The following is a 26,806-nucleotide window of genomic DNA, read 5'->3' on the forward strand; positions in this document are numbered from 1 at the left end:
CTTCGAGTTTGTTAAGAACACAGATCATGCCTAAATCATCTTATTCCCAGAGCCTAGCACAGTGCTTGACATAGTGTATATTACATAATTGTTTGCTAAATTAATCTTACTAACATATCCACCTTCATCCTGGCCTTCTCCCTGCTCTATATGCTACGATGCCTCCATATTTGTTACTGCATCAGGTCTAAACCTCTAAACTCCTCTGACTGGCTTTAAGACTGACCATAACCCAGGGCAACTGTACCTAGCAAAGTTCAAAAAGCTTATTTATGTCCAACTTCTTCTAGGAGTTTTATGGTTTTGGGTCTCACATTTGGTCTTTAATTCATTTTGAATTTACTTTTGTGTATGGTGCAAGAAAGTGATGGTGGTTTCATTCTTTTGCATGTTATTGTCCAGTTTTCCCAACATCATTTGTTGAAGAGACTGTCTTTTACCCATTGTATATTCTTGCCTCCTTTGTTGTTGATTAATTGACCATATTATGTGTGGGTTTATTTTTGGACTCTTTATTCTGTTCCATTGATTTATGTGTCTATTTTTGTGCTAATACCATCTTCTTTTGATTAGTACAGCTTTGTAGTATATCTTGAAATCTGGGATTGTGATACCTCCAACTTTGTTCTTTCTCAAGACTGCTTTGGCTATGTGGAGTCTTTTGTAGTTCCATACAAATTTTAGGATTACTTGTTTTTGTTCTGTGAAAAATGCTGTTGGTATTTTGACAGAGATTGCCTTAAATCTGCATATTGTTTTGGGCAGTACAGACATTTGAACAATATTGGTTCTTCTAATCCTTAAGCATGGACTATCATTCCATTTGTTGTGTCATCTTCAATTAATTTCATCAATGTTTTATAGTTTCTGGAGTATAGATCTTTTGCCTCTTTGGTTAAATTTATTTTCAGGTACTTTATTATTTTTGGTGTAGTTGCAAATGAGATTGTTTCCTGAATTTCTTTTTCTGCTGCTTCATTATTAGTGTACAGAAATGCAACAGATTTCTGTATATTAATTTTGTATCGTGTGACTTTACCAAATTCATCTATCAGTTCTAATAGTTTTCTGGTGGGAGTCTTTAGGGTTTTCTACATATAGTATCATGTCATCTGTAAATAGTGCAAGTTTTACTTCTTCAGTAGCAATTTGGAGCCTTTGAACATAGGCAGTAATCTCTCTGACATCGGCCATAGAAACATTTTTCTAGATATGTCTCCTCAGGCAAGGGAAACAAGAGCAAAATTAAACTACTAGGACTACACCAAAATAAAAGGCTTTTGCACAGTGAAGGAAACTGTCAACAAACAACAAGGCAACCTACTGAATGGGAGAAGATATTTGCAAATGATATATCCAATAAGGGGTTAATATCCAAAATATTTAAATAACTTATACAACTCAACACTAGAAAAACAAATAATCCAATTAAAAGATGAGCAGAGCACCTGATTAGACATTTTTCCAAAGAGGACATACAGATGGCCAACAGACACATGAAAAGATGCTCAACATCACTAATCATCAGGGAAGTACAAATCAAAACCACAATGAGATATCAATATATACCTGTCAGAATGGCTAAAATAAAATAGACAAGAAATAACAAATGTTGGTGAAGATGTGGAGAAAAAGGAACCCTAGTGCATTATTGGTAGGAATGTGAACAGGTATAGCCTCTGTGGAAAACAGTATGGAGGTTCCTCAAAAAATTAAAAACAGAATTACCATACGGTCCAGTAATTCCAGTACGGGGTATGTACCCAAAGAAAACAAAAATATTAGTTTGAAAAGACATATGCCCTCCTATGTTTACTGTGGCATTATTTACAATAGTTAAGATATGGAAGCAACCCAACTGTCCATCCATACATGAATGGATAAAGAAGATAGGCTATATACAAAAAAAGGAAAATTATTCAGCCAAAAGAATGAGATCTTGCAATTGGTGACAATAGGGATAAATCTAGAAGGTAAAATGCTAAATGAAATAAGTCAGACGGAAAAAGACACCATATGATTTCACTCACATGTAGAATTTAAGAAGCAAAATAAACAAACAAAGAGAAAAGAGAGAAAAACAAAACAAAGAAAAGATTCCTAAATACAGAGAACTGGTTGCCCGAGGGGAGGTGGGTGGGAGGATGGGTGAAACAGATAAAGGAGATTAAGAGTATACTTTTTATGATGAGCACTGAGTATTGTATAGAATTGTTGAATAATTATATTGTATACCTGAAAGTAATATAACACTGTATGTTAATTATACTTCAATTAAAAACATTTTTTTAGATACAAATAGGGGCACCTGGGTGGCTTAGTCGTTAAGCCTCTGCCTTCGGCTCACGGCATGATCCCGGTGTTCTGGGATCGAGCCCCACATCAGGCTCCTCTGCTGGAAGCCTGTTTCTTCCTCTCCACTCCCCCTGCCTTGTGTTCCCTCTCTCACTGGCTGTCTCTATCTTTGTCAAATGAATAAATAAAATCTTAAAAAAAAAAAAAAAGATACAAATAATGTCCAACTTCTATTTCAGAATTAGCTACTCTCCCTTCTTAAGCTGTATGACTCTAATTCAACATATGAAATAAACTAAGCTAGCAATAAAACTCACCTGCCATCACGGGATCTGTGGAGACTGCCGTGGTAGCTGCTTACTTTGCTGTGGACACTCCCTGCTTTGCTTCTCTGATCATCCACTATAGCAAGCTGAGTTGAAGACGCATGTGTGGATGTTCCTTGAGTAGAAGTTCCTCTTGATTTTCTTATAATAGGAGTATTTGGATCCCTTAGAAGAGACTGAGCAAAATCAGGTTCCTGTAGTACCTGCCGGCTCTCATTCACTATCCTAGAAAATAAAATACTAAGTTTAAGATACAAACATCCCTATAGACCAATAAATGTGACACACTGACATTATTCTTGAAATTAATTGCTCTCCAAATAATGTCTTTAGGAGAGATATAAGGTAATATTGTTGACACAGGGAAGAATTTAACAAAGATCACGTCAATCTGTACTCTAAAGTGGTATGATAGAAAGAATCCTGTATTAGAATAAGGAAGTCTGGATTTTAGTTCAATAAATACATGATCTTAGGCAAGTCATTATCCCCCTTCCTTCATTTTCCTCATCTATAAAGTTGAAGCTATACAATTTCATCATTTCTAAAAAGTCCCCTTCAATTAAAGAAATTTATGATTCTCAAGTACACGGAAATATTACAAAGATATTACAACAGAGAAATTTTTTTTGCACGGCTTATGGATGTATTGGAGGCCTCACTGTAGCACAGATACGTGTGTGTGTATATATACATATATATTTTCTTAAAGATTTATTTGAGAGAGAGCAAGAGAGCGAGTGCGCACACATGCATGCAGGGGGAGATGCAGAGGGAGAGAGAGAGAATCTTAAGCAGATTCCCCACTGAGTGTGGAGCCAGATGTGGGGCTCCATCCCACGACCCTGAGATCATGACCAGAGCTGAAATCAGGAATTGGATGCCCAACCGACTGAGCTACCCAGGTACCCCAACAGATATACTTTTCAACTTGTAAGAACAGTTTAGTTTTAAGGCCACAAGTTGGTTTTATGGTGAAACAGTTGTTCGGTGCTAGAATAAACATGAGCGGTCACAATTAGAACAAAATGTATGAAAAATTAGTTTAAGCTAACATAAAATTAATTACCAGACATCTTAAAGGCTTAAGGAAAAAAATTTAAGGAGATGAATTATTGTCAAGAACAAAAGTTTTTAACTGCTACGAAAAGGTTAAAAGCAGATAGATGTTTATGATAATGAACAAAGCAGTAATTAAATTGATAAAAGAGTCAGTTAAGTAGTCACAAAGATCAGAGTCTCAGTTTATATAAATGACTATGAGAATCAGAGGTTAAAGTTAAAATCAGATAAACAATTTCATGCAAAATAAAGCTCCAACATATATAGATTGGATCATACACCGAGAAAGAGCATATATTCTAAGTTTTCAGATTACAAAAGGATCTACTACTATTGTTTTTAGTGGTGAGGTAGAAGGGCTAAAGGAAGGCTAATACTTGGTGAGTACCCACATTGTGCCAAGTATCTTACATATACTCTCCTTTGATCCTTCTTAATAATGTTTTTATTATGGAGTTCAGTGTCCTAAGAGGGTATCTCCAAGAGGATATTATCTATTTATTGTGAATAGATACCTATTAAGAATAAATACTGTGATCTACATTTCATAGATGAAAAAACTGAGGTTTTAAAGGATTAGAGAACTTTCCAAAGTCACAAAACAAAACCAACAGTCAAGGATCAAACGTAAGTTTAAATGGCTTAGGGGCACCTGGGTGGCTCAGTTGGTTAAGTGTTCAACTCTTGATTTCGACTCAGGTCATGACCTCAAGGCTGTGAGATCTCGCCCCACGTTGGGCTCCATGCTGGGTGTGGAGCCTGCTTGAGGTTCTCTCTCTTCCTCTCCCTCTGCCCCTCCCCCACGCTCTTGCACTCGCTCTTAAAAAATGGCTTAAAAGCCAAATATAATGATAAAATATAATGTTTATAATAAAATATTATATATACGTATGTATATAAACATATGTATATGTGTGTGTGTGTGTTTCCTCAAATCAAAGTGTCAAAAACAGGATAGAAGAATGAACAAATCAAAAACAGTTTTAAAAAAACCCAAAACAGTATATGTTTCTCTGTCATCAATGGCCCTAATCATATATTCATAGATTCCAACTTTATTTTCTAAACTTATTTTTTTAAGATTTTTTATTTATTTATTTGACAGAGGGAGAAAGCAAGAGAGCACAAGTATGGGGAGCAGCAGGCAGAAGGAGAGGGAGAAGCAGCTCCGCACTGAGCAGGGAGCCTGATGTGGGGCTTGATCCCAGAACTCTGGGATCATGACCTGAGCCAAAGGCAGACACCTACCTGACTGAGCCACCCAGGCACCCTAAACTTATTTCTAACGCTTGGTTCAAACTGACTTCTGGTCATGCCAAAAATTTAACCCACCTTCAAATGGTAAAAGGTCTGTCCCCTCATTTTACAGAGAAGAAAACAGAGAAATTAAGTGATATGATTTAGATAATTCCAAAAGAAGATTTCTAAAAATATTTCAATCAGTGCCAGAATTATTAGTATAAGCACAATCTTAAATGTGGCTTCACTTAGGGGGAAAACACTAATTCGATAGCACAATTTTAGAAACTAGTCTCTTTGTAGCATAGTACATGAGCAAAGGGGAGAGTCTAGAGTCAGACTGCTTGGGTCGGAATCTCAATTCTTTTTTTTTTTTTTTTTAAAGATTTTTATTTATTTTTTTTGACAGAGACAGACAGCCAGCGAGAGAGAACACAAGCAGGGGGAGTGGGAGAGGAAGAAGCAGGCTTCCAGTGGAGGAGCCTGATGTGGGGCTCGATCCCGGAACACCGGGATCGCGCCCTGAGCCGAAGGCAGACGCTTAACGACTGCGCCACCCAGGCGTCCCCCTGAATCTCAATTCTAGCAATCACTATGAAACCCTGATTCCATGCCTCAGTTTCCTTATCTGTAAAATGATCTCTCTTACAAGGCTGTTTGAAGGATTAAAGGGTTTAATAGTATATACAATGCTCAGAACAGTGCTTGGAGTATTAAACGTGCTCAATTAATTTGTAACCATTATTACAATTACTTTATAGTTATTTTTCAAAGGCTAAAGCAGGCAAATGCTAGAAATAGCTATGAGATGCTCACACTCTTTAGCTCAGAATAAGGAGCTGCCACTCTAGCCCAGGGCACAGTCCTGGCTTGTAGGATCACAAACACTTTGTTAGGTGGGGATCCATGATCATAGAAAACCAGATAGAAGCGTCTTGGGAGTTCTAACCAGTTTCAAAAGGATCCTGGCCCAATCAGAATCCCCCAAATAACTAGGATGATGCCCCATAAGAGTAGCTTGGGTTTAGTACCATCTAGAATTTCCAATATAACGCAATTATAGAATTGTTTGTGTATGGTCCAGAGATGACCAGGAATGTTTAAAACAAGCTCTTTCCTCAGCATTATCTTTTAGTGTGATTAAAATATATGTAAAAATGTCAGAGACTACACAGATAAATCGCAGTAAATCCAACAAGGACGGATATTCCATGAAAGCAGGAACTTGGCCTATTTGATTGCCACTGCATCCCTGGTATCACAACGTTAGTTCGTGGCACATAGTAAGCATTCTATAAAGACTTCCTTAAAAAATGAATGCCCAGGAAATACATTTTTGTTGTTGTTAAGTAACTCTTATTCCCTTCTTGCCTTCTGTGCTCAATGAAACTCTTATTTCAAGGAGAAATGCATCATCTGATATCCCTAGTAGGAGCCTTAGATACAGTAGTAGTAGTAGTAGTAGTAGTAGTAGTAGTAGTAGTAGTAGTAGTAGTAAGAAATGCACATTTTAAAATTGGGATTATTTTGTCTCAGTCTGATCTGTGTAACAGAAATGGCTAATTACTGGTACTTTAGAAAATACAAATTTTGATAATAGGGCATTTTAATTGTATGGGAAAAGTACATTAACCCATATAAGGCACAACATTTTAAATATAACCTTAAGAGTTTTATAGGCTATCCCCCAAAACCCATTTTCCATGGACTTTAGTTTAAGAAAATCATAAGTATATAGACTCTGCTAACTTAGAATTTGAGAGAATTCAGGTATAGTATCTATGTGAGATTTAAAATGAGTAAAAAATCATTTGTTCCTTTATGAATATTGCAGGTTCTTGCTTTCTTTCGCTCCATGATTAAAGATTCCGTAAATATGCTCTCAAGAGACAGCTTTGGCAAGTCTTATATTTTATCATGACACTTCAATATGCAGTGTGGCCAACTATGAATTTCAATAATTTCTTTAATGCATTTCATTATCATTTTATAATGCATTTAATACCATTTTTCTATTTTGGATTTAATGTGTACTTTATCGTAATGGAATAACATGTTATCTCTTCACATAATTTCTGGTATACTTGGAAGAACAATGGGCAATTGGAAAGGGAAGTCTAACCAAATACCTGTGTCATTTTGGCCAAAGCATTTACTCTCTCTGTGCTCAGTTTTCTTATCTGTAACAGAAATAATATATACCAACCCTCACAGGAATATGGAGAAGATCAAGTAATAATATATATAAAAGCATTAATTTGTTTTTAATTTTAAGAAAATTATAATTCAAATTTTTCAAAATAAGGTCAGCTTTCCCTCAAATATTCTCAGTTAGAAAGGTACAGACCTTAAGCCTGGTTCTACTTGGCTATCTTCTCAGAATCAACTTTTAGCTTTTAATTAACACATGCTACTGTGCTAATCATAACTGGTAGTAACCAAGGTTACAAACACGTTGAAACACATCCTCCAAATCCAAAGTGTTTTCACATAAGCAATACAAAGATTTTATGTGAATGTGAGGTTTGTGAACATTGTGATAATTTCAACTTACTCTTTTTTCCTACGACCGTGAAAAAAACTGGCCCATTCAAAGCATGTCTTTTTGCTTCCAACCCAAAAAATGGAGGGAATACCAACTATGAGAGCCATCAGGTATTTCATCAGAAAGAGAATCAGGTCTGGACGACTCATTTGAGTAACCTACAAGAAGGGAAAGAAAAATATCTTAAATACATAAAAAAAAAACTTTCTATCAAAGGTCATTATAAATCTTTTAAATAAACAATAATAAAGTAATTCTACAAACTTGGTATTTTCACTAAACAGTTCTATAGTTCTTGTTATATGGAAAAGATACACACTCCTGAAAATTTGACAGTAAGTTTCTATTTTATGTTTTGAGTCCTATATTTTTTCTTATTAGTTCACAATGGTATCTTCTAAAGAAAAAGATTATTAATGTAGAAAATAAGCCATGAATAGGAATAGAGGCTCAAATAATACCTATATTCTTCTTGGCCAATTCTGTTAGTCCTATCATTGGTCATTATAATATAAAAGCAGGAAAGTATTAATCTTTCCCATTGTATTAATTTCTGTTCTTATCTTTTATAGCCCCTCCTTCTACGTACTTCATTTTACACTGCTGGCTGTTTTCAAGCTTCCTCTTTATGAGTTATTTATAAGTACATTTTCTAGTTTCTAGTCAGATGAGTTTTTAAAAATTGCTCTTTATGGGGCGCCTGGGTGGCACAGCGGTTAATCGTCTGCCTTCGGCTCAGGGCGTGATCCCGGCATTACGGGATCGAGTCCCACATCAGGCTCTTCCGCTATGAGCCTGCTTCTTCCTCTCCCACTCCCCCTGCTTGTGTTCCCTCTCTCGCTGGCTGTCTTTCTCTGTCGAATAAATAAATAAAATCTTTAAATAAATAAATAAATAAATAAATAAATAAATAAATAAATAAATAAATAAATAAATAAAAATTGCTCTTTATTGTTGGTTTCAAGTTTAATTATTGTGGCCAAAGAATGTGGTCTATGTTATTCTGGTTACCTTAAATTTTGGAGACTTCCTTTTTGATTTAGGACACTGTCAATTTATGTTAGTATTCCTTGCGTACTTTAAAATAGCACATACTCTCTGTTGGGTACAGAATCTTCTATATGTATTAGATCAACTTTATTAGTTCCTGTCATTCAAATTTTCTATAGTCTCAATTGATTTTGTTTACCTGTTTTATTTTTTAAAAAGATTTTATTTATTTGAGAGAGAGAGAGCATGAGCAGCGAGGAGGGGGCAGAGGGAGAGGGAGAAGCAGACTCCCCACTAAGCAGGTAGCCCAACACAGGGCTCAATCCCAGGACCCTGGGATCATGACCTGAGGTGAGGGCAGATGCTTAACCGACTGAGACACCCAGGCACCCCTACCTATCTGCTTTAACAGAGGTATGCCAAAATCTCTCACATAACTGGGGACTCATCAGTTTTCCTTCCAATCCTGTCAGTTTTCACCTTCAAGCCTATATTAGGTACTATGTAAATTCAATAATGCTCTAGAGGCTCATTTTGTTTATTAATACTCTTCATCTTAAACTGTATTTTATCTGACATTACTATTGCCACATCAGCTTTTCACTTCATCATGGCAACATATTTTCCAGGTGTATCTTTTCCTATTTACCAATGAACTTCTTTCAAGTCTGTCCCTTTGGGTTATACTGCCTCTTTTAAGCAGTAGACAGTTTACTACCACTAAAACGTACAGTCCATGAAGAGATTATTTTCCCCACTGTTTTATCCCCAGAGTCCAGACCAGTGCCTGCACATAATAGGTACTCAGTAAATACATACGTTTAAAAATATACTTGGTTTTATTAGAAAAAAAATTAGTTAAAATGATCAACACCTACATCTTTTTGAATAAGAAAATACTCCTAGCACACTATATAGCTACCTATACCTTATTAGTTTCCAGAAATTCAAAACAACCTTTGCAAAAATAATTATTTATTATCTTTAACTTTGTCAAAAAGTACACCCTATGCCTACCTTTGGGTTCCCTTTTCTTCTTGCTAAAGGATGCCCTTTAGAAATTCTTACAAATAAGGTATGCCAGAGATAAATTATTTTAGTCTTTGCCTGAAAATGTCTTTATTTTGCCCTCAATCTTGAATGGTGGTATAGATAAAGTTATCTCTCAGCATTTTAAAAACATTAGTTCGTTGTCTTCTAGTTTCTATTGTTTCTGTTGAGAAGTCTAATTGATAAACTTTTGGAGATTTACTTCCTCTGATAGCTTTAAATTTTTTCTTTACCCTTTTCACTTTATAGTTGCACTGAATGTTTCTCATTGTGATTGATTTTTATTTCTCCTGCTTAGTATGCAGAGTGTACTTTTAATCTAAGGACCCAAGTTATCAATTCTGGAAAATTCTCAGACATTAGGTTTTTGGTTATTGCTTCTTAGTCATTCTTATGGCTTCTTGTTCTACAACTCCCATTAGATGTATACTGAAGTTCCTCAATCCTTATTTTTTATGTCTTTTAACTACATAATTACATAGCTTTTAGTATTGTATGTCTCTCCATATTCTGTATTCTGGGAACTTTTTAGAACATTTTCTATTTCACTAATTCCCTCTTCAACCATGTCTGTGTTAGGGTTCTTTCTATCTACTGATTTAAGTAACTTCAATTCTAAGATGTCTAATTAGTTCTTATATTTGTTTATTCTTATTTCATTTCTGCTAATTTATCATAATTTCTTATTCTTTTAAAATGGTTTTTATCGGGGCACCTGGGTGCTCAGTTGTTGGGCATCTGCCTTCGGCTCAGGGTGTGATCCCAGCGTTCTGGGATCGAGCCCCTCATCAGGCTCCTCTGCTGGGAGCCTGCTTCTTCCTCTCCCACTCCCCCTGCTTGTGTTCCCTCTCTCACTGGCTGTCTCTCTCTCTGTCAAATAAATAAATAAAATCTTTAAAAAAAATGGTTTTTATAGTTTATTTTTTGAAGAATCCTAAACATACTTATTTTTAAATAAGTCTTTAAAAAATTAGTTTACCACTTTCATTTCATCTGGGAGCAAATCCATCTTCTGATTATTGATTTTGTTGGATGCTTTCTAGGTTTGTTTGTTTTTTTTCTTTTTTGAATTGTACTTTGGAATTTTAGTTAGCGGATCTTGAGTGAGAATTTTCCCTCTCTCTTCCTCTTCCTCTCTCTCTCTCTCTCACTTCTTCCCTCCCTCCATTTATCTCACCCGGTCTCATGACTTTTTGTCTTCACCAGTGCCCACAGGGACCTCGTCAAAAACCAGGTTTTATATTGGTGATTGTGAACTCCAGATGTTATTGGTTACTGAAGATTCAGATACTGAGTCATTGCAGTTTGGCTTAAATATTGGTCTTAAGGCTGTGCCGGTGTACTCCCACATCTCTAGACAAGTATTTTTATATTAACTACAGCTTCAGGGGACAGTTGGTATTACCTTTCACATGAACTTGCTTTCAGGAGCAGACGAGCCTCATTTCCAATTCCTACTTTTAACCAGTGAGCCTAGTTCTGGTCCTCTGACTTCCATGTGACACTGATACTTCCTAATACACCCAGAAACTGGATGCCCAATCACCTCTTAGCTACTTCACACCTGGAGTTCAGTAGGCCCATGTTTTTCATCCTAGTCATCAATTTGCTTTTCTATTATACAAATAAATTTATTTTGTCTTTTAGACTGATTACATTTAAAAATTTTTATTATGTTTTATCTATAACTGATTTTATGTTTATGTTTTATCTATAACCGCATGGGTTTACAGTTAGCCTGGTAAGCTCAAAACATGGAACTTAAATTACAACCATAACCTAGAATGAAGATGTAAGTCCTTTAGAATTTACTTAAAAATCAAAAAGCAAATATTTATAGATCATCCACTACTCTAAGAATAATTCTGTTCAAAGCCCCATTAGACTTATAAAACAGATGTAAGGTTTGATTAATGTTCCCACCAAGCTGATAATCTACATGAAAATACAAATTAAAGAAACCACTGAATAGTTAAGAACTATAATTACAAAGAAGATGAAGAGGCACGAAAGGAGATCACAAATAACCTCCTCATTAAAAAATACAATAGCTTCCTGTTGTTCCATTTTTTAAAAAAGATTTTATCTTTAGGTAATCTCTATACCCAACATGGGGCTCAAACTCACAACTCCAAAATCAAGAGTCACATGCTCTACCAGCCAGTTTCACTTTTTTTTTTTTTAAATACGTCTATATAGCATCACTAATTGATGACTATCTCATACTTTACAAACTTTTATCTCCCCTGGCTTCTATAACACTGCATAGTCATGATAATTCTCCTAAAGAGGCATTACCTTCTTACTTTCATTACTTTCTTCTTGACTTCCTACTCCTGCTCTTCTATCATTTGCTCTCCACTACCCTCTATATAAGAGTTCTTTTTTTTTTAAATATTTTATTTGAGAGAGAAAGCGAGAGAGAGAGAGAGAGAGGACAAGCAGGGTGGGGGCAGAGGGAAAAACAGACACCCCGCTGAGCAAGAAGCCTGATGCGGGCTCAATCCGGGACTCCAGGATCATGACCTACGCCAAAGACAGATGCTTAACTGACTAAGCCACCCAGGCGCCCCTATACAAGAGTTCTTAAAAGTCATTCCTCGATTCTCTCTTTATACTCTCAACTAATCATTTAAACTTAGAAGTCATCTAGTCGTATTCTTTACCTAACAAATTGATTTGCTTTCAATCTAGTTGTTCTGTGAATATAATTAGTATGGTGGTATTGATAAAATACAAGTTTGCCTCTTCCATGTTCAAATAGCTCTAGCTATTCTGCCCACCTGTCCTAGTTTTGTCCTCTGGTGCTATCAAGAATAAGGCTACCATTCCAGAAGTCCTAGTCAATTCAGTAGGATGCCCTGCCAGAAGTGAAACTTGAAAAAAATGGTGTAAGTATTGGGAACAAAGAGACAAAAAGACTAACCAGAAAATTCAACACAATCAACAGAAAAACAGAAACAATCAAAGGGTTCAGTAAGTTGGGCAAGATTAATATACAAAAATCAAACGTTTTCTTATATATTGTCAATAACCAGAGAAAAAACATAATGAAAACAATTTCATTTATAATACCAACAAACACAAAAAATATCTAGGAATAAAACTAGCAACTAGCAAGAAATACAAAGAGAATGATTAAACGCTATCAAAGAACACAGAACAAAACTGAAATACATAGAGAAAGAGTCCATGTTTCTATATGCAAAGACTCAATGTTTTAAAGATGTCAATTCAATTATCCCCCAAATTAATCCCATAAACTTGGTACAACACAAAAAGAGCATTAGAATTTTTCACAGAATGTTAAAAGTTAGGTATATGATAAAAGTATTTCAAATAAATGGGGAAAAGATCATAGATTGTTTAATAAATGATGTTGGGATGGTGGCAATCCACCTGAAACAAAGTAATTTAGATGCCCCCTCACACAAGAAAGAAAATTCTAGACAGATAATAAATCATAAAAGTATGAAAAGAATGAAGAACACTCTCATAATGGAGGTGCAGAAGGCCTTTTTTAAAAAGTAACATGAAACAAAAAAGACATAAAAGGAAAAGAGTGACAGTTTTGATTACCAAAAACTTAAAACTTCTACAGAACAAGAAACCATAATTCAAATCAATAGACTAATGACTAACTAGGAATATTAACTATATTATAAATCAATAAAGTAAATTAAGGAACAGAAACTGAATTAATAAAAACAGAAGAAACAAAAGGAAGAAAACAGCAAATACACAAACAAGCACACACACAGCTACAAAGAGAACAAAACTAAAATAGCTTTAAGAGATTACTTTGCTCAATTCCATTCAAATAAACTTGAAAACTGATAGAAACAAATGAGAGTAAAATTTAAAAACTGATTATATAAATAAAACAACGTCTCATTTATGAATTTTTATTCAAACAGAATTCAACAGCAAATTCAAAGAATATGCCATGACCAAATACAAAGATGGTTCAATATTAGGAAACCAATTTATAAATTCAACATATTGTTGGATCAAAGGGAAAATATATATAATCATTTTCATTTATGCCAAAAGGCATCTGATAAATTAAACATCCATTTTTGGTTTTTAAAAGTGGGCGCCTGGGTGGCTCAGTTGGTTAAGTGTCTGCCTTCGGCTCAGGTCATGATCTGGCTCCTGGGATCGAGCCCCAAATCGGGCTCCCTGCTCAGTGGGGAGTCTGCTTCTCCCTCTCCCTCTGCTCCTCCCCTCTGGTCACGCATGCTCTCTCTCGCGCGCGCGTGCACGTGTACTCTCTCCAATAAATAAAATATTTTTTTAAAAAGTTGTAATAACATACGAATAGATGATGAATAAGTTCTTAAAGTGACAATTCTATCTCAATCCAAAAGTATCCTGCTCAACAGGAACACTGGGAGCCACTCAATATTCTCATTAAAGTCAGGAATACAAGAAGAGTATGTACTACCACCACTCTTAGTTAACCTTGTTTTAATAGTTCTAACAGACTACAATTAGAAAAAAGAAACAAATTATGAGTATAGAAACTATAAAGAAGGGATGAAATTATTATAAGTAGTATAATTTTATACTTGGAAAAACTAAGAGAATAAGGTAAAACTATTACAAATCATAAGCAAGGTGGTGAGGTACAAAGTAAAATACAGAAATCACTTTCATATATATAAATAACAATCAGTTTGTAGGAAAAAAAGGTCTTCGTTTGCCATTGTTACGAGCTTGACTGTGTCACCCTAAAATTCATATGTTGAAGCCCAACTCTCAGTACCTCAGGAGGTGACTTATTTGGTAATTAAGGTTAAATGAGGTCATATGGGTGGGTCCTAAACCAATCTGACTGGTGTCCTTACAAGAAGAAGAAATTTAGACACCTAGACACCAAGGATTCACCATGTGAAAAAAGACCATATGAAGAAAAGATCACTAGAAAAGACCATGTAAGGAAACAGTAAGAGGCTGAGCATCCACAAAACAAGGAGAGAGGGATCAGAGGAAACCAACCCTGCTGACACCTTGATCTTGGACTTCCAGCCTTCACAACTTTGAGAAAATAAGTTTCTGTTGTTTAAACCACCTAGTCTGTGGTATTTTGTTATGGCAGCCTTAGGAAACTAATACAACTGCAGTAACAAAAAAGATAAACACCTAGGAAGGATTACATTTAATAAGATAAATGAGTGACGTACTGGAAGAAGCTTTAAAATATACTCCCCTTAAAATATGCTCTTCACTAGAAAGAATCACTATTATAAAAATGCAAATTCTTCTTGATTTAGCCATTAAATTTAACACAATTCCAATAAAAACACCAACAGAGTTATCTGGGAATCAAACAGAATGATTCTAAAGTTCATACAGAAGAACAAACAAGTAAGTCTACACAGGAAAATGCTGAAAGAGAACAGAAATATATAAAATTGAGCTATAATAAAATTGTGTAAAATTGAGGGCATAGTTTCAGTGTTTATTATATGTGTTTATTTCAAATCATTCAGAAAAAAGGAATTATTCAAAAAGTAGATTCTAGATGGGTATCTAGAAAAAAATAGCCCTGAAGCCATACCATATGTCATACCAAGATAAATTCCTAGTAGATTGAAAATTCAAATGTAAAAAAAAAAAAAAAAAAAATTAAACGGCAACAAAAAAGCAAGCACAAAGTTCGAGATGAAAACTTTTAAATTCTCAGGGTAGAGAATGACTTTCTACTTAGGACACAAAATCTAGAAGTCGTAAAAGTAAAGATAGATAAAACCCCAAACCTGACTACATAAAACCCCAACACTTCTGCATGGCTAAAACTTCCTTAAAAGTCAAAAGACAATTAAAAAGCTGCTGTAAAATTATTACAAATTTATGGCAGATAAAGGGGCTAATTTTGCTAATAAAGAAGTTCTATAAATAAATGTCCACTACTTAAAGAAAACTGGCAAAAGGTATGGATAGTTTACAGGAAATTAAATACAAATGTAAGAGCTCAGGCTCACTTACAGTTAAAAAAAATTAAAATTACTTGATGGTTTTACTCCAAGTCTGATAGTATGCTGTATTTGCAAATGTTTGGAGAAATAGACACTCATATACTGGAGATGGGAATATAAATTCATACCACCTCTATAAAACACAACTTGGCAATATTTATCAAAATTATACCCTTTATGTCATGTCAATTATGTCTAAAAAAAATACCTAATATATATACACCTATATATCTAAAAAAAATTGATCAAGCAATTCTTTTAAAAATTTATGCTACAGATCTATTCACATATGTGAAATTATATACAAAAACTGTTCGCAATAGAATATTAGAGACGATGTGCATGGTATATTATGAGGTCAGAAAAAATACTGAGGGTATTTCACTTTAGGTATTAGTCTCCATGATACATTGTTAAATGACAAAAGCAAGATAGAGAAGTGTGTATAGTAGCTACTGTTCAAGTAAAAAAAAAAAAAAAGGAATATACTTGCTTGTACATGAACACCTCCGAAAGTATATACAAATTCCTTGTAACGTTCAAGTCACCTTGGGAAGGGCACTAGGAAGCTGGGAGCCACAGGCATAAATGGGAGACCTTTTCCCATACACTTTTCCAACTTCTAGATTTTGAACCATGTGAATACTGTATCTATTTAACACTTTAAAGAATAAAAAATAAAGAACTTCATTTTTCTAAGTCTGAGCATTCCAAATATAAAAATAAGAGTTGGGTGGGATATAAGGAAATATCCCCATTGGGGGGCAGTATATAAATTGGTATAATATTTCTGATAGACAATCTCATAATACTTACTAAAAACTGAGATGTGTACAACATTTGAGCCACAAATTCCGTTTTAAGAAATATATTCTAAAGCAATAGGTCAATAATAGGAAGTTGCTCAAATAAATTAAGGTACACCCAAATAATGAAATAAGTAGCCATTCAATAATGGTAACAGAGTGAAAAAAGGAAGATACAGTGATGTGCTTGTAACTGTTTAACTGGCTTTCTGTTTTGTAGCGTCGACAAATTTTGTGGTGTAAATACACCAACCATGCACTTTTAAGTTACCAGTGTGATATCACTTACTGTGGAGTCGCGAAGAGGTACATAAAACTGTCTCTTGTGAGTCTGTGTGAGCCAGCTCTAGTACACTACTGAGTATAGACAAATATGTCAAATATGATCACATTTATATTTTAAAATTATATAGAATACCTATATTTATCGGTATTATCTATAATACCTATTATATTTATACAATATCAAATATGACCTTGTGATGTGTTCTAGTTATCTATTCTTATGTAAGAAACCACACCAAAACTTAATAGCTTAAAACAGGAACTTATTATCTCTGATGTTCTATGAGTTGACTGGGCTCAGTTGGTAGACTCTCACCTGGGTTCTTACATAGTTGCAGTTGGATGACAGATGGGGCTGGAATCATCTGAATGTAATATTGAGATGGACATATATATAAGATGCTCCTTCACTCAGATACCTGGAATCTCAGCTAGGATTGCTGGAAGGGGGGGAGCTGGCTGGGATCTCTCTCCCACTCTCCTTCCTTTCCTCCGTTCACATAGCCTTTCCATATAGCTTATAACTAGTTTGGAATTCTGTACATTTTGTGGTTTCAGAGTAGGCTGACTTCTTATTAGAGGCTGGTTGCTCCCACAGCAAACATTCCAAGAAAACTTGAAAAAAATGGCAAGGCTTCTTATAAATTAGCCCTAGGGTCATGCAAAATCACTTCTGCTGCATTCTACTAATCAAAAGCAAGTCACAAAGCCAGCCCAATTCAAGAAAAAGAACCACACAAGAGCAAAAGGTGTGGTTCATTGGCTGGAGGCAACAGAGTGTATATCTCTAGAGTAACTATCAAAATATTAGAAAAATATACAGAAAAATGTAAATACTGGTTATATTGATAGGGAGGTATGCTTTTCCTCTGAGCATGTTTTACAATAATTTTTTCCTGATATTCTGGAATTTTCTTAACTGGAGAAAACCATATGTACATAATCAACATTTACGAAACACATTAACAAGGAAAACTTTCATTATAGTAATGGAATGCCAAAAGCTCATGTGATACAATGTAAATCTGGATTATGGTAGATACTAGTAAATGTTCTACAAACGAACATTTGTAGATGTTGATGAATGAATTTCTTGCTCTAAGAAAATAAAAAATTATAATCATATTAAATAAAGTGTATAGTGAATATCATAAATATCTAAAGTAAGCTATATCAACAGACCAATGATCAACTAGATGGAAAACATGATGATGAACTATAAATGAACCAATACCCAGGACTTATATTCTGCATTTACACACACACACACACACACACACACACACACACACACACCTCTTCTTGTGACTTCCTTGTATTCTCCACCATGGCACATTATTTCTTAAACACACATTTTTACATAGTAATAAGAACAAATGAATACAGGTAGTATATAAAATGAGTTGAAACATACACGTAGAACTGTATTTGACACCTAATAAATGCTCAAACATGTGGTACATGGGGCACTATTGTCCCAGAAGATACTAAAAGGTCCATAATAAGATATTCTGTGGTAAAATAAAATTTGGATATTATAATCCTTCCTTGGATATTCACATGCACATTCAGATATTGAAGGCTCTGAGAAGTCCTGAAGTAAGCAATTGTTTATCTTTGTTTATCCCAGTGTTTCTAATGCTATTATATATACTTAAATTTCAACATCTGAAAACTGAGGGGTTAGAATAGGTAAATTCTAAGATTTATCCTAATAACCTATAACCTTATTAATCTTGAAAATTTTTCTAGGTGAATTAGAGATAGTCTCTAATTTTTATAATGCCTAATTTGGCTCCAAAAGTTATTTTCCATTATTTACTAGTTAACACACATATTTTAACTGTAATTATATACACTTATGACTCACAAAAAAGAGAAAGGAAGTTCCTATAAAAGTGGAGGGAGATATGGGGAAGAATGAGACCACTGAAAAGCATGCTTCAAATCATGTTGGCTTATATTTGGTGAATGGTGAGAAAACAATGACTGACTTAAGAAAAACAATTATTTGGAAATGTGAGGAAGAAGGCCAAGAACCTAAAAATTAAAACTAGTCAAACCATAATTAAAGAAGTCTGGAGGGAGATCTAATCAGAGTTGAGCAGAGAATCAGAGGTATTACGTAATGTGAAAAGAGCACTGGCCTGAGCAATGTGACCTTGGTCAAATCACTTAAAAAATAGCAGACTTGAACTCAATGACTTTGAGGTTGCCTTCAATTCCAGATGACTGGTCACCTGCAGTCTAAAATACTCTTCTTCAGAGATCTTATACAGTCTAATCCCCCTTTTTTAACATATGTGGAACCAAAGTCTAGGGAGGTGAACTGATTTGCTCAAGGTCATATATCTAATTAATTCAGTCACTTAAATACTGAGCGCCTCCTGTATCCTGGTACAAGAGATAAAACAGTAAATGAGTCAGAAAATGCTCTGCCCCACTAGCTTACATTCTAGAGAGAGGTGGTGGCAGGGTGAGGGTGGAGTGCTGTCAATTAACAAGGAAATAAAAAAATCTTACAATATCAAGTAGTCATTAACTCAGAACTAAAGCAGAGTAGGGAATAGCGTTTGGGAGGTGGTGCAGTGTGTGGACCACATATTTTAGATCAAAATTGTGAGAAAAGGCATCTCCAAGAACACATTTAAACAGGGATTTGGAGTTTACTCCGCAGTAAGAGTACTTCAAGCAGAAGGAACAGCAATGACAATAATCCTAGGAGAACAAATCTGTTGTCTCTCAAGAACAGTAACAAGGAGACCAGTGTTGCTAGAGCTGAGCAAGCAAGGAGAATGGTAGGCAGTAAGTCAAAGAAGTAGGCAGGAACCATATTATATATGGCCCTGCAGGCAATGGTAAAAATGATAAATTTTATTTTAAGAGTAATAGGCAATCATCGGTGGGTTTTGTCTGAAGGCACAATATGATCTCATTTATGTTTTAAAAAGTTCACCCTGGCTACCGTGTTGGAAACAAATTATAAAGGAACAAGAATAGAAGATGAATTGGAAGGCCACTGTGGAAATATCAAATAGCTTGGACTAAGAAGGGGGTGAGCAGTTGATGGATTGGGTGTGATGAGGTATATGAGAAAAAGAGGGTTCAAAATAGCTCCTAATTTGGGTAACAGCAACTTGTGGATGATGACACCATTTACTAAATGGAGAAGAACTGGGGATGGGATGTAGGAAGAAGCAAGTTTAAGAAGAAAAACTAAGTTCTATTTTAGACATGTGAAGTTGGAAATGCCTTGGAGACTTCTAAATGGAAATGTCATATATACATATGTGTGTCTATGTCTGGAGCTCAGAAATGAAGTCGGGCTATACAGTCTAAAACACGGGACTGGGCAAGACTACCTAGAAGAGCGGAGGGGGATAAAAAAAGATACTAAGTGAGAAACCATATCTCCTAACTTCTTTAGTGTTTTAAACTGCATTGTACTGTCTTTCATAAATTAGAAAAACTGTCCACATAACAGAAATGCTTTAATTAAAGGGAAAGAGTGCTAAAAACAAAAATCAGTAACAACAACAACAAATCAGTAAAAACAGCAACAACCCAAAATCTTCAATTAGGCATGACAATACAGAGGAGAACTGGAGGACAGAGGGATGTAACACAGAATATTTTGTATTATGAGGTTCTGGTTAAAACCAAAATTCCATGGAAGACAAATCAGCAAAAAAACTGTTAAATAAAAAAATAAACTGTTGATCAGGCTCATGCATATCTATCATGTTGATAAGTGACAAGAGTTTTAGAATGAAAGTCTGATTCCAAATTTTGCACACTTATTACACTACACTGCTTTATCCGCCTTTTATTCTGCTTTGAAAAATCACCTACTTGCTCCATCAGATATAAAGACATGGTAATGCTATAGTAATTAAGACAATGATAGAAAATTAAGATAAGGATAGAAAACCATGGAATAGTGAAATAAGTTTCACGTATGGAAAATTGATATACACCAGAGACAGCATTACAGATCAGCAGATAAAACATACACTAGTCAATAAATAGCACTAATTGGATATCTACACACTTAAAAATGGTATTTCCCCAGCACATCAGATATAAAAATAAATTCTATAGTTTAAAAATCCAAATGAAAGCAGAACTTTAAAACTGCTGGACAAAAACACAGATGGATTTCTAAAAATACATTAAAAAAGAAAAAATGGATAACATATACATTAAATTTTTAAACTTCAGCTCAACAAAAGACACCATTAAAAAAGTAAAAAGCCAAGTTAGATATCTGTAATGCATAAACTGACAAAGAAGTGTAATCCAGAATATATGTGTGCATATTTGTGTCTATAAAAAATGTAATTCACAGAATAGGAAATCTAAATAGCTAATAAACATAAGAAAGAAGTTCAATCTCACTAGCAAAACAAAAGAGGGAATTTGGGAAATTCCCACATTAGGGAAATACAAATTAAAATAGCAATGATGATTGCCAATAAGACTGTCAAAAAATAAAAAGTGTGAGGGGCGCCTGGGTGGCACAGCGGTTAAGCATCTGCCTTCGGCTCAGGGCGTGATCCCGGTGTTGTGGGATCGATCCCCACCCACATCAGGCTCCTCCGCTATGAGCCTGCTTCTTCCTCTCCCACTCCCCCTGCTTGTGTTCCCTCTCTCGCTGGCTGTCTCTATCTCTGTCAAATAAATAAATAAAATCTTTAAAAAAAGTAAAATAAAATAAAAAGTGTGATGATACCACGCAATAGTAAGGATGTAGAACAGTGAGAACTCTCTGTACTTTCATATGGGGTTCTAAATCGGTACAACCATTTTGGAAAGCAATTTGGCAACATCCTGGTAAAGCTGAAGAATCACGTATCTTATGACCCAACAATTCCATTTTTAGGTATATATTCTAGAGAAACTCAAATGGATGAACAAGAATATTCATAGCAGCATTATTTATAATAAAGGAAAACCAAGATACAATCTAAATATCCAATGAGTAAAATAAATTAATGTGATGTATTCATACAACAGAATATTGAACAGCAGAGAAAGCAAATAAACACACATACATATTACCGTGTCTCACAAACATGTACGACAAAAGCTGCAAAAAATGCCTAGTTTTGACACTATAAAGTTTTAAAATTAACTAATACAATATATAATTTAGGAAAAAATACATGTGTGTAAATATGTAAGTAAATACACAAAAACACCAAGTTTAAATAATGATAGTTTAGAAGAGAGGTTCGATCTAAGGTTTTGTTAGTGTTTTAATTATTAAATGGTTGGCAAACCTAGTGATATTTGATGTATTATTCTTTATACATATCTGTATGTCAGACACATTTATAATACCTTTAGAAAAAAAAAGGACAAAAAAGGAATTCAAGGATCCTATAATTACAATACTTTGTTCCTCTCAGGGAGGTAACAGTTTTAAAATTAAAGTACACTATGTAGGATAAATAGAGAGCTAGTTAGTAATTCACTTTTTTCACTAGATCTGTATCTATGTATCTTCCTTTCACTTTCCAAGTTTATCTTCTCCCATTCTGGGCCTATCAAATTTATTTGTAACCCTGTGAAAAGTAAGTACAGTAAGCTGATTAGGAAGGAATTAACTGGTAAGTGCTCAGAAAAGTAACCACAGAATATTACTATCTCAAAAATCATGACATCTGGATATACTGCAACTCTTATTTAACTTCATAGAAACTCACAAATGAGGTAAAAAAAAAAAAAAGGCTTAAAGCCAAAATTTATTCAAGAACTTAAAATGAAAACAAAAATAATAGTTTCTCATTGTATTCTACTATTTCTTTCTTTTGATGGTATTATGAAATAGAAAATTTCACTTCTTCAGAAGTTACATTTGATTAGCAAAGGACACCACCTTGAATTTTCATGCAAATTATACCTGAGGGAAAAAAATAATCACCACTCTGATGTCACTTTAGTCTTATAAATTAGAAATAACTAGAAAGTGGAAAAGTACACTTCGTACATACATATATTTTACAATATGTATGCAATAATAACTGGGAAACCAATAGTTAAAAATTTTGTAGAATTTATATTTAATCTTGACGCACATAAAGAATTCTAATCTTCATTCACCATATAATGATGCTCATTCGTCTTGTAAAAAACATAATCCTTCTTTTTTAGATTAAAAAAATAAACTAGTTTTCCCCCCAAAAAATAAAGGGTAAATCATTCTGAAAAGTTCCAAATATGAACTGAAGAAAATAAATTAGTTTGTTATTATGTATAAAATAATGAAACAGAAAACATGGTTTAGACTTTGCCAAGCATTATCACAGCAGATCAACTTCCTCAGCCTTACAAAAACTATTTAGGGGACAGACCACATTCTGAAATGAGTTCTTTGAAACTCCTCAAAATTGTTCTGCAATCTCATGATTTACAGATTAAGAAAATAAGACATTAATGAAAGAAATGCAAGACACAAATAAATGGAAAGGTATTCTGTGCCCACGTACTGGAAAATTTAATATTATTAAAATGTTCATAATGCCCAAAGTAATCTATAAACACACAATCCCTATCAAAATTCCAACGGCATTTTTCACAGAAATAGAATAAATAATCCTAAAATTTGTTTGGAACCACAAAAGACTCTGAATAGCCAAAGCAATCCTGAGAAAGGAGAATAAAGCTGGAGGCATCATGCTCCCTGATTTCAAACTATATTACAAAGCTACCACAATCAAAACAGTATGGTATTGACATAAAAACAGACACACAGATCAACAGAACAAAGAGCCCAGAAATAAACCCATGCATACATGGTCAATTAACTTACAACAAAAAAGTTAAGAATATACAGTGGGGAAATGATAGTCTCTTCAATAAATAGTGCCAGGAAAACTAGACAGTCACATTCAAAAGAAAGAAATTAGACCACTATCTTAAACCATACACAAAAACTAACTCAAAATGAATTAAAGACTTGAATGTAAGATCTGACACCATGTAACTCCTAGGAGAAAACATAGGCAGTAAGCTCCTTAACATTGGTCTTGGTGATGAATTTGGGGATCGGACGTCAAAAGCAAAAGTTAACAAAAGCAAAACTAAACAAGTTGCAAACTAAAAAGCTTCTGTACAGCAAAGGAAACCATCAACAAAAAGAAAAGGCAACCTACTGAATAGGAGAAAATATTTGCAAGTCATAGAGCTGATAAGGGATTAATATTCAAAATACATAAATAACTCAGATGACTTACGAGCAAAACAATCAATCTAATTTAAAAATAGGCAGAAGATCTGAATAGTTTTCTAAAGACTTACAGATGGCCAACAGGTACATGAAAAGATGCTCAACATCAACTGATATCAGGGAAATGAAAATAAAGACCACAATACCAACTCACACCTGTTGGACTATTATCAAAAAGATGATAATGTGTCAGCAAGGATGGGAGAAAAGGAAACCCTTGTTCACTGCTGGTGGGAATGTAAAGTGGTACAGACACAATGGAAAACAGTATGGAAGTTCCTCAAAAACTTAAAAATAGAACTTCCATATTATCCAGCAATTCCACTTCTGAGTATTTCTCAAAAGAATGTGAAAACACTAACTTGAAAAGATATATGCATCCCCGTGTTCACTGAAGCATTATTCACAATATCAAGACATAGAAACAACCTGTGTCCACTGATGGATGAATGGATAAAGAAAATGTGGTGTGTGTACACAAGTACACACACACTCACACACATTAGCCTTAAAAAAGGATAAAATCTTGCCATTTGTGACAGTATAGATGAACCTTGAGAGCATCATGCTAGATAAAAAATAATCAAACACAGGAAGACACATAACATATGATCTCACTTATATGTGGAATCCAACGACAACAAAAAACCAAGCTCACAGATAACAAAGAACAGATTGGTAGTTAAGACATGAGTGAAGCAGGTCAAAGGTACAAATTTCCAGTTACAAAATAGAAAAGTCATGGGGATGTAACATACAACAAAGGTGACTACAGTTAATAACATGGTATCGCATATCTGGAATCTGAGAGTAAATCTTAACAATTCTCATCACAAGAAAAATTTTTTATAATTATGTATGGTGATGAATGTTAGACTTATTGTGGTGATCCTTTCACAATATATACAAACATTGAATCATTATGCTGTACACCTGAAACTAGTATGTCAATTATACCTCAATTTAAAAAAACTGATTTCATTTTTTTTTTTTTTAAGATTTTGGATTTTTTTTTTTTTGAAGTAATCTCTACACCCAATGTGGGGCTCGAACCCACAACCCCAGGATCAAGAGTTGTGCACTCCACTGACTGAGCCAGCCAGGTGCCCCAGTCTCACATTTTTATAATACTTAATACAACTTTTCATTTTGGAAAAAATAGGCACAACCAAACTTTTTAATTTCATGAATATATTCTGAAACTCCAGAATAACTTTCCAGAAAGCATGAGTTTCTATTAATCATACTCACTTTAAAAAATATTTTTCCTTCTCTATTAGTTTTAGGTCAAGGCTAGGAAAGCTCTTTGAAGTTTTCATTAAGACTATGACATGCATGATATATGGTTTTATGGTTCTAATTTAAGTTTACAGGTATAAAGCAAAAAAGTTATGACATTTAGCAGCAAAATACATGGTTAGTTTGCTTTCTGGGTCTTAAGGTCATAAAATGGTTAAGGAAAGAAGGGAATTAAATTTAGTGACTTCTTACTGTGTGCTGAGCTTTTAAGTATCTTAGGACTTTTATTTCTCAAAACAGTCTCATGGAAAAAGAAATTCTGGAACTATATACAAGTAACTATAAAGAAGGGATGAAAATTGAGAATATGAGGAACATAAGCAGAAATAATGTTTTTCACTATATATTTTTAACATTATTAATCATGCTAAGACATCATCTATTCAAAAAATTAAATTAAAAAACAATCAGGGAAAAAAAAACCCTAAAGAACAAGAGGCCTAGGATGGGGAGAAAGCAAAAAAAAGAGTGGAGGGAGGGAGGGCATTTTATCAGGGATTCCAGATCACCATTGACTGATTTACTTCTTTAGAGACAGCACGCAGGGTGGGGTGGGGAGGAGTACAGGGAGAAACAGAGAATCTTAAGCAGGCTCCATAACCAGCACAGAGGGCACAACCCTGAGATCATGACCTAAGCCAAAATCAAGAATAGGCCGCTTAACCAAATGAGCCACACAGGTACCCCCATTAATTGATTTCTGATGCAATTCATTGATTGAAGCATTAATCCAATTCAGGTCTATATATACATTTGTCCTTTTTTTCTACTGGACTTTAGGTATATATTTTAAACCCCCAAATTACGCATTGTTACTAATATTTTATAGAAACAGTATTTGTTTAGCTTTATATGCAATTCTATTTCATCATTTTTCTTTCATCTCCTACTATCCTTCAGAGATCGTTTTCAAGAAGAATCTTGAAATAAAACCTTTAGAAATGCCTTTAGTACAAATCTCTTGGTGATAGACTCTCAATTTTTGTTTATATGGAAATGGCTTCATTTCATCACTGTTCTTGAGAACACATTGAATTCTCCAGAAGATGCAGAGATGAATTTTCGTGCACAAGATGTTTATGAGGAAGAGACCTGTGAAGGAAAGGGGTAGAAGCAGGACTGGGCAAAGGAAGAAGTGATCTGCCTGCCGTGAATTCTCAGACAAGCCTCTACAAACTGGTAGGGAGCCCTGGAGCAAATAATAACCTTCAAAAGCTCCCATGTTGGGCCAACAGCCAGGCCATCTTAGCCCATCCAACAATCGCTAGTTGCAGGCCATCTCAGGAAGGGCATGAAGTCAGATAAGGCAGCTTCCTGCAGCTGAAGGGTATCTGCTAACCATACGTCCTGCAATTGAGCAGCAAGTTTTCTTTGAAGGGGATCTGGCAGTGCATCTCCATGTTTACCACACGTTTCACAAGGTGCAAGATGCTGGTTGAAATTTTTTTCTCTCCATATTTTAAAGATAATATTATACTGTCTTTTAGCTTTCATTGTTGTTGAGGACTCTATTGTTCTGTTGGTCTTTTTTGTTATTGTTGTTTTTGATCATCTGTCCTTTCTCTGTGATTATTTTCAAGGTTTCTGTCTGTTTTCCCCCCAAAATTTCACAGAAGTGTTTTTTTCTTTTTATTTATCTTGCTAGGGCTATATAGTACTTCCTTGATCTGTGGATTCACATGATAGCAGTTTTGGAA

The 26,806-nt window shown here is 34.6% G+C and overlaps 1 protein-coding gene across 1 annotated transcript in view; it reads right to left on the reverse strand.

Annotated features, from left to right (window-relative positions):
- The window catches only part of FZD3 (frizzled class receptor 3), an 87,113-nt gene that overhangs the window by 18,046 nt on the left and 42,261 nt on the right, over nucleotides 1-26,806 (reverse strand). The window contains exons 4-5 of the mRNA XM_045774059.2: nucleotides 7,477-7,625; nucleotides 2,613-2,846 (exon numbers count right to left, since the gene is read on the reverse strand). Of these exons, the coding sequence (XP_045630015.2) occupies nucleotides 2,613-2,846; nucleotides 7,477-7,625 (383 nt within the window). The remainder of the gene's footprint in view (nucleotides 1-2,612; nucleotides 2,847-7,476; nucleotides 7,626-26,806) is intronic.

Source organism: Ursus americanus, chromosome 13 (assembly GCF_024610735.1).
Source record: "Ursus americanus isolate L20-20 chromosome 13, mUrsAme1.1.p, whole genome shotgun sequence".
Lineage (NCBI taxonomy): Eukaryota > Metazoa > Chordata > Mammalia > Carnivora > Ursidae > Ursus > Ursus americanus.